This window comes from Bactrocera oleae, chromosome 4 (assembly GCF_042242935.1).
Source record: "Bactrocera oleae isolate idBacOlea1 chromosome 4, idBacOlea1, whole genome shotgun sequence".
Lineage (NCBI taxonomy): Eukaryota > Metazoa > Arthropoda > Insecta > Diptera > Tephritidae > Bactrocera > Bactrocera oleae.
The window spans coordinates 74,806,914-74,820,925 of record NC_091538.1 but is presented as its reverse complement, the minus strand read 5'-3'; the positions used below and the strand labels follow the sequence as shown (position 1 = coordinate 74,820,925).

At 33.6% G+C, this 14,012-nt stretch overlaps 8 protein-coding genes across 11 annotated transcripts; 2 read left to right on the top strand and 6 right to left on the bottom strand.

The window, feature by feature from the left end:
• Positions 1 to 1,475: 1,475 nt before the first annotated feature.
• LOC106614122 (lysM and putative peptidoglycan-binding domain-containing protein 3) lies at positions 1,476 to 6,099 on the bottom strand. Of its 2 annotated transcripts, XM_036367896.2 has the most exons (5): positions 5,850 to 6,099; positions 5,562 to 5,793; positions 5,168 to 5,504; positions 1,946 to 2,085; positions 1,476 to 1,865 (listed from the first exon to the last, which is right to left on the bottom strand). In XM_036367896.2, the coding sequence occupies exons 1-5, from the start codon at positions 5,861 to 5,863 to the stop codon at positions 1,836 to 1,838; spliced, it is 753 nt and encodes a 250-aa protein (XP_036223789.1). In that variant the 5' UTR covers positions 5,864 to 6,099; the 3' UTR covers positions 1,476 to 1,835. The 2 variants fall into 2 exon arrangements, with proteins under 2 accessions (XP_036223789.1, XP_014085152.1); XM_014229677.3 differs by having other exon boundaries at positions 1,476 to 2,085; positions 5,850 to 6,098.
• Positions 3,412 to 4,924, bottom strand: Rpt1 (26S proteasome regulatory subunit Rpt1). Its single transcript, XM_014229665.3, has one exon. The coding sequence runs from the start codon at positions 4,808 to 4,810 to the stop codon at positions 3,509 to 3,511; it is 1,302 nt and encodes a 433-aa protein (XP_014085140.1). The 5' UTR covers positions 4,811 to 4,924; the 3' UTR covers positions 3,412 to 3,508.
• Positions 6,100 to 6,418: 319 nt separating the features above from the next.
• LOC106614439 (mitochondrial inner membrane protease subunit 2) lies at positions 6,419 to 10,376 on the top strand. Its single transcript, XM_014230192.3, has 4 exons — positions 6,419 to 6,691; positions 6,757 to 9,856; positions 10,086 to 10,211; positions 10,273 to 10,376. Exons 1-2 carry the CDS (start codon positions 6,598 to 6,600, stop codon positions 7,176 to 7,178), a joined length of 516 nt encoding a protein of 171 aa, XP_014085667.1. The 5' UTR covers positions 6,419 to 6,597; the 3' UTR covers positions 7,179 to 9,856; positions 10,086 to 10,211; positions 10,273 to 10,376.
• On the bottom strand, positions 7,449 to 8,240 carry Tcs1 (Threonyl-carbamoyl synthesis 1). Its single transcript, XM_070108835.1, has one exon. It carries the CDS (start codon positions 8,238 to 8,240, stop codon positions 7,485 to 7,487), a length of 756 nt encoding a protein of 251 aa, XP_069964936.1. The 3' UTR covers positions 7,449 to 7,484.
• Positions 8,218 to 8,692, bottom strand: Polr3K (RNA polymerase III subunit K). The gene is made up of 2 exons (XM_014230204.3): positions 8,551 to 8,692; positions 8,218 to 8,479 (listed from the first exon to the last, which is right to left on the bottom strand). The coding sequence occupies exons 1-2, from the start codon at positions 8,689 to 8,691 to the stop codon at positions 8,294 to 8,296; spliced, it is 327 nt and encodes a 108-aa protein (XP_014085679.3). The 5' UTR covers position 8,692; the 3' UTR covers positions 8,218 to 8,293.
• Positions 9,787 to 10,376, top strand: LOC106614098 (dolichyl-diphosphooligosaccharide--protein glycosyltransferase subunit 4). Of its 3 annotated transcripts, none has more exons than XM_036367955.2 (3): positions 9,787 to 9,856; positions 10,086 to 10,211; positions 10,270 to 10,376. In XM_036367955.2, exons 2-3 carry the CDS (start codon positions 10,111 to 10,113, stop codon positions 10,289 to 10,291), a joined length of 123 nt encoding a protein of 40 aa, XP_036223848.1. In that variant the 5' UTR covers positions 9,787 to 9,856; positions 10,086 to 10,110; the 3' UTR covers positions 10,292 to 10,376. The 3 variants fall into 3 exon arrangements, with proteins under 3 accessions (XP_036223848.1, XP_069964939.1, XP_014085116.1); XM_070108838.1 differs by lacking the exon at positions 9,787 to 9,856 and adding an exon at positions 9,880 to 9,895 and having other exon boundaries at positions 10,273 to 10,376; XM_014229641.3 differs by lacking the exon at positions 9,787 to 9,856 and adding an exon at positions 9,880 to 9,895.
• On the bottom strand, positions 10,070 to 11,314 carry l(2)k10201 (lethal (2) k10201). Its single transcript, XM_070108836.1, has one exon. The coding sequence runs from the start codon at positions 11,021 to 11,023 to the stop codon at positions 10,439 to 10,441; it is 585 nt and encodes a 194-aa protein (XP_069964937.1). The 5' UTR covers positions 11,024 to 11,314; the 3' UTR covers positions 10,070 to 10,438.
• Positions 11,315 to 11,457: 143 nt separating this feature from the next.
• SdhB (Succinate dehydrogenase, subunit B (iron-sulfur)) lies at positions 11,458 to 13,245 on the bottom strand. The gene is made up of 4 exons (XM_014248312.3): positions 13,037 to 13,245; positions 12,362 to 12,660; positions 12,174 to 12,308; positions 11,458 to 12,119 (listed from the first exon to the last, which is right to left on the bottom strand). The coding sequence occupies exons 1-4, from the start codon at positions 13,100 to 13,102 to the stop codon at positions 11,726 to 11,728; spliced, it is 894 nt and encodes a 297-aa protein (XP_014103787.1). The 5' UTR covers positions 13,103 to 13,245; the 3' UTR covers positions 11,458 to 11,725.
• Positions 13,246 to 14,012: the final 767 nt, after the last annotated feature.

Sequence of the window (14,012 nt, the reverse complement as noted above, 5' to 3'; positions counted from 1 at the left end):
CATTAGAGAACAGTTCTGCAAAATTACGTGTTCTCAGCTTCCAGGCAGGCAGCCGGTAAATAAAATAACTAAATAATCGGTTGTATGGAAGATATCTTATATAGATTCACACAAATTATCATTAGAATGTCAAAATACACCTACAATTAAATTTCATTCGGATATCTCAAAAACTGACGAAGAAAATAAGGAAAGGCTAAGTTCGGGTGTAACCGAACATTTTATACTCTTGCAACTTGCAAGAACCAAAACCCGGGAAATTCATTCAATTTAAATTTTTTAAAAATTTGGTATCTTTATGACTTACATACATTGAAGGATGGAGCTATCTTAAGACCATAAGATACATAGGGAGTGGACCACACGTTATGTGGTTCCAACATACAACTACGACACTAGCCTCTACGACTGTGCGAATTGCACCTAGTTTGCACCTCATCCTGATCATCCTGGGGGTAGCACCACACACTTTTAGGTGAAAACTCATATCTTGGGATCTGCTTAACCGATTTCAACCAAATTCGATACATTACATTCTTCTCATATTTCTATGTTATAGTGCGAAAGTGTGCGATCGGACTACAACCACGCCTATTTCTCATACAACACCATTTTAAACTCCATCTAATTCTTTCACTTTCCATTAAGCAAATCACGCAACAATGATTGTATCGGGGTAAAACTTTGCGTGAATAATACGTTTAAAGTATGCCACCTTGTGACCAAAATTATCTATATTGAACCAAAACTGTTCAAGCCCCTAGATACAGAATATGTGGACCCCAGTGCCCCAGCCTATAGTTGACTTTTTAACAAAAACATCGGTCAACATGTTGTTGTTGTTGTAGCGGCAGAATTCTGCCGAGTTGACAATCCTTGGCCGGAATAAACCCGGGTCCGTTCCGGTTACGTAGACCCGACTGTCGTGGGAACGGATCGGTCAACATAGAACAAGGCGGCAAGATCCACAAAGAAATCTAAAACGAGTATACCATTTGACTTTGCGAGAGTATAAAATGTTCGGTTACATTCGAACTTAGCCCTTCCTTACTTGTAGTATATATAATATATTTGATGAGCTAGGCCAATGAAATCCAATATAAGTATTAATTTATTTGCTAATTGTATCAACTTTGGGAACTAATAACAATAATATTTAATAAGCAAAACAAGAACTTAAATATAATGTAATAATAATAAACAGCATACTTTTGTCAACTGTTTTGTACTTATACACAAAAAATTTTAAGTTTTTTTTTCAAATTCTTGTTTATTTCACTTTTTTATGAGACTTTACGAGCCAATGGTATAAATGTTATAATTAAAATTCTTATTAAAAAAACTAAAGCTACTCACAATAGACAGGCCCCTAATTATAATGCATATGTACGTAACTGTATTTGTATGTATGTGTTATTATTTACAAAAGGGTTTCGCATAATCTAACTAACGATATCTGTAATAAAAAGTTTAAATTTATCTTGTAAAATTTTATTAAAAAACAAAAATTTTTATATAAACAAGTACATACACATCTTTAGACTGAAAAACGATGAAGGCACTTTGCAGTAAATTAACCATTTTTTCTTCTTATATTGCTATTTATTTATGTTTGTTACACTAGTTATTTTACCTATTATAATGTTTGCGATTTTCATTAAGAACCTAATTTTAATATGTGCAAAAGATTCCTTTTACCAAGGATTTTCATATATACATATGTCATTTTTAGACATTAAAATTTTTACGAAATCTGTCCCTTCATTTATAAATAAATTATAAGGTAAATATACCGGTAAAGATATTTTTCATTCGCGGCCAACCCACCACGTCAGTTAACTGTTGTTGTATTGTTGTTTCCGCTGCTGTGTGGATGGGTCCAAAATATCACAACAATCAATGGTATGGCAAAGCATAAAGCCAAGATTACAACAAACAAGCATACCCAAGTCATATCGCCATCAGAACCAGACCAATGTAGAGCACTTATTGCGGGTCCTCGTATAGGTCGCACATATGTATCCGCAAAATCATTATCAAGAAAATCCTCTAATAATGCCGTGGAATCATTGGTAGAATTTGTTTCTAGAAAAAATACATTTATTTTAATATTACATAAAGCAACTAAACTAATTTTCTCAACAACTAATAGTAATATATTCCAACATCATTGATGGTTGCTTGTACATACAACCAGGTCACCTAACAAGCTGAAAAGTTCGTATTATTTTTAGACTAGACCACTAGAATTAAGCACATACATATGTACATTTTACAGTTAGACTCAAACTTCAAGACACGTGTATAAATTTCTAAAGTGTGAGGCAATTGGTTAGTGAGATGAAACATTTTGAGTAACATAATTTTTGGAAAATAAAAAAAATTTAAAAAGGGAATTTCAAGTTTCAAAGCGCTGCTAATATCATAAAGTGACTTGATGAAAGCCCTATGCTCTAAAATTTTGATTCATTTAGATTTAAAAAATTTTGTTTTCATTAAATCGATACGAACTATTCAGCGCACATGTAACAATATGGTACATATATACAAGTAAATGTATGGTTAATGTTTAATGGAATAGTTTAGATCCCCCAACGAAGGATGCCATTTATTTAATGAAATCAATTAAACTATGAAAATAATTATATAATGAAAGTTTATACATAATTTCTATTGTGGTTTGTACAAGAAGTATTACAGCAGGAATATAAAGTCTTTTCAGTGATTTCAGCAGAATATATGTATAACAGCAGAATCACAGATTATAAAACTTTAATTTGGGGTGGAACACCTCCTCCTCGTAAGATTTGATTAATTTAGAATCTTGCTTAATGTTCATAATTAGGCATAGAATCGAATGAATAAAATCTTTGCAAGAATCATGTGAAACGTTTGAAGTGACACTTGCGCAACTTCGTTATACATATTTGTAGCAGGTTAAACTTCTACTTATCCAGTATTGACTCCGACATAGCAAATATATGTCCTGCGTAGCAATGAGTCTCCGTATGACACTAACCACCTCTTTTCAAGCCCAACGTACCCCACTCATCTAACACCTTTCTCGCTATGGTCCGAGCCCTTCGAAACAGCTTCCTTGGGCATCCCGTTAGATAACTTCGACGACAATCAAACTGAACCTTACCACCCAAGCGGGTATTAGATAACCATTACAACAACAACAACCATTTGATTTACGAGGATCTAACCTTGTTTGGATCGTTAAGTAATAGGTTAATACCAATTGAATTTGCTTAAGAGATCACAAATTCCCCGTGGAAATACTATGCACCTGCAAAATGTACGATCTAGGGATATATGTAAACAGTATATAGGTATGTATAAGTTTGTCCTGAAGTAAATTAAACAATACCTGTACCTAATTTGTATGATTAGATAACCTCAAACAAATTATTGTTAGTTTTTAATATTTTTGTTTTATTTATTTTAAATATTTTTTGCAATGAAAACGTCTCATTGAAACATATACTATATCAAAAAATTATGTTTAATTATATGTCATATAACGTGGGGTGGCGCTGAATTTAGCGTAGCTCTTAATGACTTTATTGACTGCTTCTAAGAAATCTTTTTCTGTTGCAACTTTACGACGAGCACGTATGGCGAACATTCCTGCTTCAGTACATACTGAACGGATTTCAGCACCCGTGGAATTCGGACAAAGCCGAGCAAGTAATTCAAATCGAATATCCCTTTCTACAGACATTGATCGGGCGTGAATCTTAAATATATGGGTCCGTCCCTCCAAATCAGGTAGCCCAAATTCCACTTTACGATCTAAACGTCCCGGACGCATTAATGCCGGATCAAGAGTATCTGGCCTATTAGTAGCCATAAGGACTTTAATATTTCCGCGGGGATCGAAACCATCCAACTGATTAATCAACTCGAGCATAGTTCGTTGCACTTCATTGTCGCCACCCGCACCATCATCAAATCGAGCCCCACCGATCGCATCAATTTCATCAAAGAAAATAAGACAGGCCTTTTTCGACCTCGCCATTTCGAAAAGTTCTCGTACCATTCGAGCGCCTTCGCCCACATATTTCTGTACCAGCTCTGAACCAATCACACGAATGAAACAAGCATCTGTACGATTGGCCACGGCACGAGCACATAAAGTTTTACCAGTTCCAGGTGGTCCAAATAACAATACACCTTTTGGCGGCTCAATACCTAGATTTACAAATTTTTCAGGATGTAAAAGAGGAGTCTCTACTACCTCACGCAATTTTTCAATCTGTTCCTTGCAACCTCCTACATCGCTGTACGTGACATCGGGCTTATCCTCTACCTGCATCATTGTGACAGTAGGATCAATCTTTGGAGGCAATGGAATATGAATCTGGTATTTATTACGATCAACTCCGACTCTCATGCCTTCCTCAATATCTGTTGGCGCAACAGAATCAGCCAGATCTACAACAAATTTTGCAAATTGTTTTACATTTATAATATACTTTGGATCATCCGAATCGGCATTAATAATTTTTGTGCAACGAGCAACCTGCAGAGGTTGTTCATTTTGAAGTATCTGCTTATCCGCTGCTAAATCCCAGAGAGCTGGTGGTGCCAACCCAGTATCACTTTCTTTAATCCCAGTAAGTTCATTTACTTGTTTTACAGCTTTCTGGATGTCTTCCTCAATACTTTTAATAGCCCTATGATATTGGCTCTGGCCATAGGTCTTCAGTAGCTCAATGTCACCTTCATCCAAAGACTTTATTTCTTTCTCCTCTAGCTCTTCCGATTTCACTTTGCGTTGATCATCTCCCAAATAATCCGGCATTTTCAATCCTATTTTTCAACTCTTTTAAGAAAATCTATTTAACTTTGCGCAGCAATGACTATACAAATTAAAAACTTGAGCTGTCAACACATTTCGTGGAACAATGACAATTAATGTAGAAATAATAAACAAATGAGAATGAAACATACAGGCTGACCATAAAAAAGACTCGAGTATATTTAGTATCAAAAATTTTCCATTTGTGCAGAAATAAAATGTTCACTCGGAAAAATGTATACTTCATAAAGATAATTAATAATAATGATTGTGAATTGCAAATGTATATATACAAAATTCGTATTTAAAAATTTATTCCACCGATAGATATCGTTTTAGTTTTGGCATATTCGTACTTACTTTTTTTCAAGCAGACACTGTCTTTGCTTCCCAACGTAGAGGCCAAAACCGAATTATTAGAGTCAATAGTTTCGATATTAATATTACCAGCAGCATTTACAGAAGCTATCATCAGTTTTTCGCCCAACATAAGGTTTGCATCCTTTAAAGGGTTTCTCATAATGTTTGTTTCGAAGGATTCATGTTCACTTTGAGACGGACTATTACTCCCACTTTTGTGTACTGTTGGTAATGTTTCCAATAATATCGAATGTGGCGTTACAGGAATTTTTACAAACTTCCTCGCATAAATTTCGTTATCCTTATCAATCTTATTGAGTCGTTTTATGTCTGCAACCTGTTGCAATTTTATAATATATGTATTACTTGCATTAAAATTTTCCCAATGACTCACTGTGGAACGAAATCGTAAAGCCAATGCTTGCAAAGAATCGCCTACTTCCACTTTAGCCTCAATAGTATTTTCAAAACTATGTAATTGTCCATTTTCTAGGCTGGTAATGCGTGGCAGCCTCTCCATTTCAACAGGGATTTTCTCATCATCCAAATCTTTATTTATTGGTGCATATGACATGTCGGCAGAATGAAACGCATCATTATAAAAACCAGGTGATAGATTCACTCTCCTATTAAACATTTGATTCATTGAATTTATACTTCAATCAAATATATGCGATCTTACCGTTGCCTACGCATTGCACAGCTATATGTATATTCACTCACTTACGTTAAAACATGAAATATGTAAATAAAACTTGTGTCTACTACTGTAGAAATCTCTCGCATTCATAAAGAAGTAATCTAATAAATATGTGTAAAATTCCTTGCCAATTTTGAATTAAGAAACGTTTTTGGATATATTACTTTATGAATAAATACGAATAATAGAAACGAAATTGTTTAATTTACGTGTAATTACAATAAACCTGTAACACTAATTTTTATTTTGCCCCAGTGAAATAGTGGAAATGAAACAGGTATACAGGGTAACACAATTTTTCTGCTATTAATTGAAACTAATTATCCGGTATCATTATTTTAATGTTTGTTTTGAAATAAACAAAACATTTTCTGGATTTAAAATAGTTTAATTATACAAAGCGTTAATAATAATTATTATACATAATGAAACGTTAGACATTTCTGAGAATTATACGAACCATTACCAATGCTGTGCAATTATTAAATGACATTTTAAAAACATGGGTGAATGAAACAAACAGAACTTTTCTTAGATAAGAATATATACATACATATTTCTACGTTTATAGTCGAAAAAAAATGGAGCTCTTAGCTCCACTTTGAAATTATTACAAAATCAAATAAAAATACTCTTTATATATGTATATTTTATATAGACAAAAAACATATTAGCATACCAATAATAAGTGTGTAAGAAGCGCTGCTAATTTTCGCAGACGTTTTGTTTAATGGCCTTTCGAAAATTTGTAAAATCTGTACTGCTAGGGATTCCCATTGGTATAACGTTTCTGGATTGTGTTGGCTATGTCGCTCGAGTGGATGGTAAATATTTACATATTTTCTTAAATATTCGTTGTAAATAAATTTCTTTTTCTAAAATATTTTAGGAATATCTATGCAACCAGCTCTTAACCCAGATGCCAACCAAACAGATTACGTTTTTCTATCTCGCTGGGCTGTGCGTACATGCAACGTGGAACGTGGCGATATCGTTTCACTTATTTCTCCAAAGGACCCCGCACAAAAGATAATAAAACGTATAGTTGGACTACAGGGTGATGTCGTTTCTACTCTGGGTTACAAACATGAAATAGTGCGCATCCCAGAGGGTCATTGTTGGGTTGAAGGGGACCACACTGGCCATTCGCTGGATAGTAACACTTTCGGGCCTGTAGCGCAGGGCTTATTAACAGCTCGAGCGACATACATTGTTTGGCCTCCAGAACGCTGGCGTCGACTACAAACTGAGTTACCTCGACGTCGTAGACCCATCCAAATAGCTAAGTCAGCAAGTTATTACAGTCAATAATAACATTAATTAGGGCTGTGAAGCCCAAGGTACTTTCGCACCCATTTTCAGCGTTATATCAGATTTAATTAAGAATCCTGAAAGTGTTATATGTATATAAAATTAAACTACAGTTCGAATGTTATAAATTGGAAAAAACTGTCATGTGTGTGCGTATGTTTGCAGAACAGTTAAAATTTTGAAGTTAATTTTTGAGGGTTTATAAAAGTAATTGGTGATGTATTTACACCTTTTGATGTACGTATAATTATCAATTAAAATCCTTGCAAATTTTCTAATTTTGTATTTTTCCAGAATGCATTTTATTTAATATATTTTATTTGGTTTTATGTTAAATTCATGTAGAATATCTACAGTACTTTTAAGGGCTACGCCTTCTCTAATTATTGCGTACACACCTGGTTGAGATAAATCAACTACAGTGGATCCTGAACGCCGATCATCAGTTAAACCTATGGGACCTGCGTCAAATATTCCACCAAGTTTAGGCCACAAGGATTCGAATTCATTTATATTTAAACTACTACGTCCGGCGGATCGGTTAGCACTAGTTAATGCAAGTGGTTGTTCATCAAATAATGAACATAACTGATGTATAAAAGTAAACTTCGGAATGCGTATACCAATTTTTGTTGTGTTGGGATTTAAAAAACGATTAGTAAGATGCTTTGAACGTTCGATGATTATTGTAATTGGGCCCGGAAGCAGACGTTGAAGTAATGAGTCCTTTAAATGATCTGCGATTCCGTACTGCCGAAAGGCCTCCACATTTTTCACACATATAGCTACTGGCTTATAACAATCGCGTCCCTTTATATTGTACAGTCTTTGAATGGCCTTTTCATTATTCGCATTGCATGCTAATCCATACACAGTATCTGTGGGCAAGCCAATTACTGCTCCATCTAAGATACATTCAACCGCTATGTGCAACGCTTGTAAATCTTGAACTTTGTATATTTTCTTCCCTGGAGGTTGTAACATTTTTGTGAACGTGGAAAAATCGTGTTTATAATTATGATGATAGAAAACTCTCAGAAACGTTGATATTCTTGTATTCATTCCAATGTATTATGAGAGCATATGCAAATTGGATTAATACATAAATCGACTATTTAATCACGCCAATTGTGGCCACAAAGTTGATTGCAACACTTGTAAAATGTTGTCATAGGTTCATCGGCAGAGCGAGTTTGCATTTGCATAAAATAAGCTTTTTTATGAGAACAAACGGGACACTCGACTCCAGTTGAATCTACATTCTCCCAAGCTGCTGCTCCACCCATAACATGATCAACTTCCTATAAATTAACGCAGATTTATGAAAATAAGATAAATATACCGTAAACAGCGATTTTCAAAATTGACTCACCTTAAGACGTGGAAATGTTCGTGTTGAAGTTTTTCGCTTGATATTACAAATATATGGGCACGTACTACAAGTAAAGCGGTGTCCTGTTGTATCTTGTTCGACCATTAATATATTACCGCAAGTCGGACAGAATAATAGCATAATTTATAAGTTCATTTGACAATTGCAAGTATGTTGCTGAGTTTTAAGCACGTTCTGTCCACACAATTACAACACTATTCATTGAATAACAGCTGATAACTTACCATTACTATATACAGCAATTGTTGTTATCTTGATAATGTTATCCCGAGCAGACAGCATACTACCAAAGTTTGACCATAATCATCAAAACTATAAACCTGATAGGCTATTGCAGGGTAGGATATGTAAATTGCAAGCTTAACATCTGTTCATACGAATTAAAAAAAGTTTTGTGTGTGGGATTCAAAATCATAAATAAGGCGGCATTTAGGAAAACAGAATATACATGCACATATGTGTATAGATAATGTTTCAATCAGAGAGCCTTATCAATGATAACTACCCTGCGACTATCGGCTAAATCACCAGTTAATTACCCAACAGCGCTACCAGAAAATTTCGAAAGTCTTGTGTATGTGTAATCGTTCATCCGTTTCTTACGTATAGCTTTTAGCATTTATTAATGCAGTTCAGGAAATACTCTCGGTGAATTCACCGATTAAATAACTGAGACAGAATGCGTTAAAATGAATGTGGGCTGTTAGAGCAGGTTTTATAATATACGTATATGCATATGTATATAACCGTTCAAACTTATTATTTTTGAAATATTTGTATTTAAATGTCAAAAATTATAACAATTTTATGTGTAATTCTACAAATTGTAACGGATTTCTCGATAAATCGTCTACCTTCTAACCCACTCTTGAATTCGATAATTAGATTTTTAAATAAAAGTCCCAAACTAATGCTATACTTATAAGCAATAAGTTGTAAAATCGAATAACGAGTAATAAGTGTTAAGTTGTTTGAATTAGAAATAAAGTTAAGTGTACACATCACAAAATAGTTTCTACAACTTTATTTCATAATAAATAGTGCACAAATAGCTTTAAATCATAACTACATTTTTTCTAGAATTCGACTTATATACACAATAGCAAAAGGGTTGCCTCTATCATTTAGATCGTTTTAGATCGTCGAAATTCTTGGTATTTGCTTTCGATTAGCTTAGCGTTGAAACTTACGCGGGTATCGATATAGAAATTCAGAAAGTGTAATTAAAGTCGACGTTCTCATCACAATTATAAAACATTACGCCGTTGGGCTCTTGAATATTAAGGTTTTTGTTGATTAGATTTAGAAAATTTCCTTAAAAGCGGTATATTTGCTATAGATGACTCTTATTTTTTTGTTGAAAGTTATGATGTGAAACAGGGATTTATCTCTGATGTGAAATGTTTCTGTTTTCATACTAGTACTTTATTTGCAACAAATTTTCTTTTTGTAGTGTGACGTGTCATTCTTGCTCATATTTTAAACGTCATTACGAATATTTATTTTGCTTGCAGTTTGTGAAGGAAATAACTGTGCAAAATGATTAGCGACGTGCAACTGGCTATATTTTCCAATGTTTTGGGTGTTTTCCTATTCCTGTTAGTAGTAGCTTACCACTATATCTCAGCCAACTCTAACAAGTAAGAACTTATTTAAATTACATGAGACTAAATGTTTGATCATTATCTTTTATTTTAGAAGTATAGCGAAGACAAAATAAAAATATTCTTAAATACACAGCAGATTTCAATATATTTATTAAAAAAAATTGATCTTGGAATAAATGAATAAATTTTAAATAACTACTTGGCCTTTTTTACTTTAGTGATCCAAGGTTTTTTTATTTTGGATGATGAAAGGAAACTTATTAATTCAAGCTAGGAATATCGTCAACAACGTCCATGACATCGACTTCTTCGACACTTTTGGATGGTTTTTTCGTATGTCTTTTATACGGTTTGCCGCATAATTGTTCAAACCTATAATTAGAGGGGAATTTGTGTTTGCTGATGCAGTGTTCTCTACGTTGCTTTGGTGTAAGAATTTTTACTTTACATTCTCCCAAAAAACATGAATACATAGCTTCTCCACGTTTTGCGCGAATAATAAAATAGGAATCGTGACACTCTAAAATATGCAAATCCAGCAAATGCGCTGTAGGCAAACAACGACGGCAAACAGAACATATATATCGATGTTCATTGTAAAAATGAGACTGGTAAGAAGCGGCGTTTTTGAAAGCAACTTGACATCCAGGCATATCACAAAATAAATCGTTTTTGTCCGTCTCAGGCAAATCTTCTTGTAATTCATTAGCAACAGTTATGACTCCAAGTTTTTTGTATTCTGGTATGTACGTTTGATTGCCGGCATTAAAACAGTTATCCTCTGGTGATTTGTAACCAACTGGAATACTGTTTAATAAGTTTATTATCTCTGCAACTGATAACATATTGCTATAAAACTTTTTTTAGTTAATTTTTCGCTAAACTTATTTCAGCACTAAGGAACAAACTAAAAGAATTTTTCAACGGTATCGGTAATTAAGTTTATTGGAATTGACAATACTGTTATATATTAAAAGGGCTGCCAAGTCTTTAAATCTTTCCACCGACGTCAAGTTTGACTGGCTTTTTAAAATTGTATATGAATATAATTAGTACATTCATAGTTTTGGCAAATTTACCCTTATGCAAAAATTAAAATGTACTTTATTATAAATATTTATTCCATTTAATTTTTTTTTAGAAACCAAAACGGTTTTAGAATAATCTATTCTATATATTTATAAAAGCTTATGGTATGTGCATACATACAAATGTATATAGATGCCTACATGTATATTTACATTTTCCCCCAATTCTTATACCCACTACAATATAACAATTTATATAAAACCAATTATATCGTTCTTTATTTTACGTACACAACTTAAGATTTCCTTCGACATTACATTTCAGAGTATTATAGACATTTCTAAAAAATTATCTATGAATAAGTACTTTTTCGATTAATTATGCCTTCAATACAGAACAAACCTTAAATTGGAAAATAAGCTCAAGTGATAAATCGACTAAAAATTTCCTCAAAGCTGCATATATGATTATCTTTGAATAATTATAACTAAGTATGTATTAGCAGTGCTACTCTCAATTTATTTATGTAGAGCCGCTGTGTCTAGCTTTGGTGCTGGCTTGCTTGCCATGCCAGACAGCAATTTTTTTATTTCGGCGATTGCCCGACCAGGATTCAAATTTTTAGGGCAAGTACGTGTACAATTCATTATTGTATGACATCTATATACACTGAAGGGATCTTTAAGCTTACTCAAACGTTCCGTAGTATTTTCATCTCGAGAATCAATAATCCAACGATAAGCTTGCATCAATACAGCTGGACCTAAATACTTGTCTCCATTCCACCAATATGATGGACACGAAGTGGAGCAACAAGCACAAAGAATGCATTCATACAAACCGTCAAGTTTGGAACGATCTTCCACAGATTGCAAATATTGCGCTTTACCCTTTGATTCTGCTACCTCATTCCTATAACAAATATGTGATATATAAACTAGTTTATACATAGCTAAATAAACTTACTTTCTTTGTAACCAAGGTTGAATTGAACGGTACTGTTCATAAAAATTATTTAAGTCAGGCACCAAATCGCGAACCACATACATGTGTGGAAGGGGATAAACTTTAAGCGGTTTTGAAAGATTTGTGTCAATTTTGCTAAAAAAAAACATTAAATATTTTATTTATTCTATATACTTTGAGCTACTCACCTAATACATGCCAGAGTATTTGTACCGCCGATATTCATAGCACATGATCCGCAAATTCCTTCCCGACATGAACGACGGAAAGTTAATGTTGGATCTACCTCATTCTTAATTTTTATTAAAGCATCTAAGACCATGGGACCGCATTCACGGAGATTCACTTCATACGTCTGCATGTATGGTTTTTCTCCAGCATTGTCTGGATTCCATCGGTAGATTTGAAAAGTTTTGATTTGCGGTGTCTTTATCTCCTGGGGTTCCACTTGCTGGGCCAAATATTTGCCCGTAGTGAGTGATCTAAGCTATAGTCATACATACATACATGTTTACATATTTTATGATGAAATAGTATATTTATTTACCACTTATAGAAGTAATATGATTGTCACAAATATGATCTATAGTATTGCTTATATGAACGTGTGAGACGGGTAAATAAAAAGTTTCGCAATTTTTTGTCTTTTTATATAACATAAATCAATCATATAACTTTGGAATTGTATACTTTTTGGAACACCAAATTTCAAGCAAGTATATTTGTATTATAGCTTCCAACCAATGAAATTATTTTTGTATTATGTAATGATAAAATTTCTATCGAGTAATATTTTTACTGTACGTAGTCGAAAACTACATATAGCTAAATCTCCGGGTTGGAGGTGCAGCTTTTTACGTTACCTGTTGGCGCCCAGAAATCACTCCTATACGGTTCAATGCAATACGCGCTTCGTTAACGAGAGCCATGGTTTACAACGGGTAATCAATATGCTCAAAGTGGTGTTCACAAATATTTTTAAATGCGAACAAAAATACCTACTTGTTTGTAAAACACAGGCAGAAGCAGAGAGCGGTGACTGAATGTCTGTGCTGCTAACAGAAGCAGAGCATCGCATGTACCTGTGCTACCAAGTTAAATATCTTTAATATCTGATGGTTGCAGTGGTATTACCATATATTTGATAATACTTAAGAAACGAAGTCAGAGAACGTGGATTAATTTTTTTTATAAGTTTTATGAAAAGTAATGACAGAAAAACTCGACTCGAGTTGCTGAACGCTTTTCGCTCGTGTGAAAGCACAGAGCGACACCAAAAGAGAATTTGTCGATAATGAGCGACATAAGAATTCCATGTGAACGCCATCTAAAGCGAGGAAAGTTGTACCAGAGAATGTTGATGAGTAGAGAAGGAGCAAATGTTAGCAGTACTAAAATGTTAATTGCTAAGAAGGAACATCGAAAACGCGCAAGTTCGAAAATAAAATGTCACCACAGCTGTCAATTTACGCAACGAACTACACCACTCTATAAGCAAAATGTATATACATACATATGCGCAGATGTTCTTTGATATGCGCATAAACAAAAATTGAAATAATAAAAATGAAAGTAATTGACTTCCGACAAGAAAATATAAATAATGAGGGAAATAATATGAAAATAGAATTAAAATATCATTTAATAAAAAAGGAATATAAAAATAAAAAAAGAGTATAAAAAAATATCTGATAGGATTTGAACTTAGGCAAAATATTTCACATTGCAATAAAGAAGTCTGCTATACAAGCAGCACCACAGACAATTCTACTTTTTCACCAAAATTACCACATCTTCGTAAGTTCATATATTTATGTCAAACGTTTTTTATTTTACACT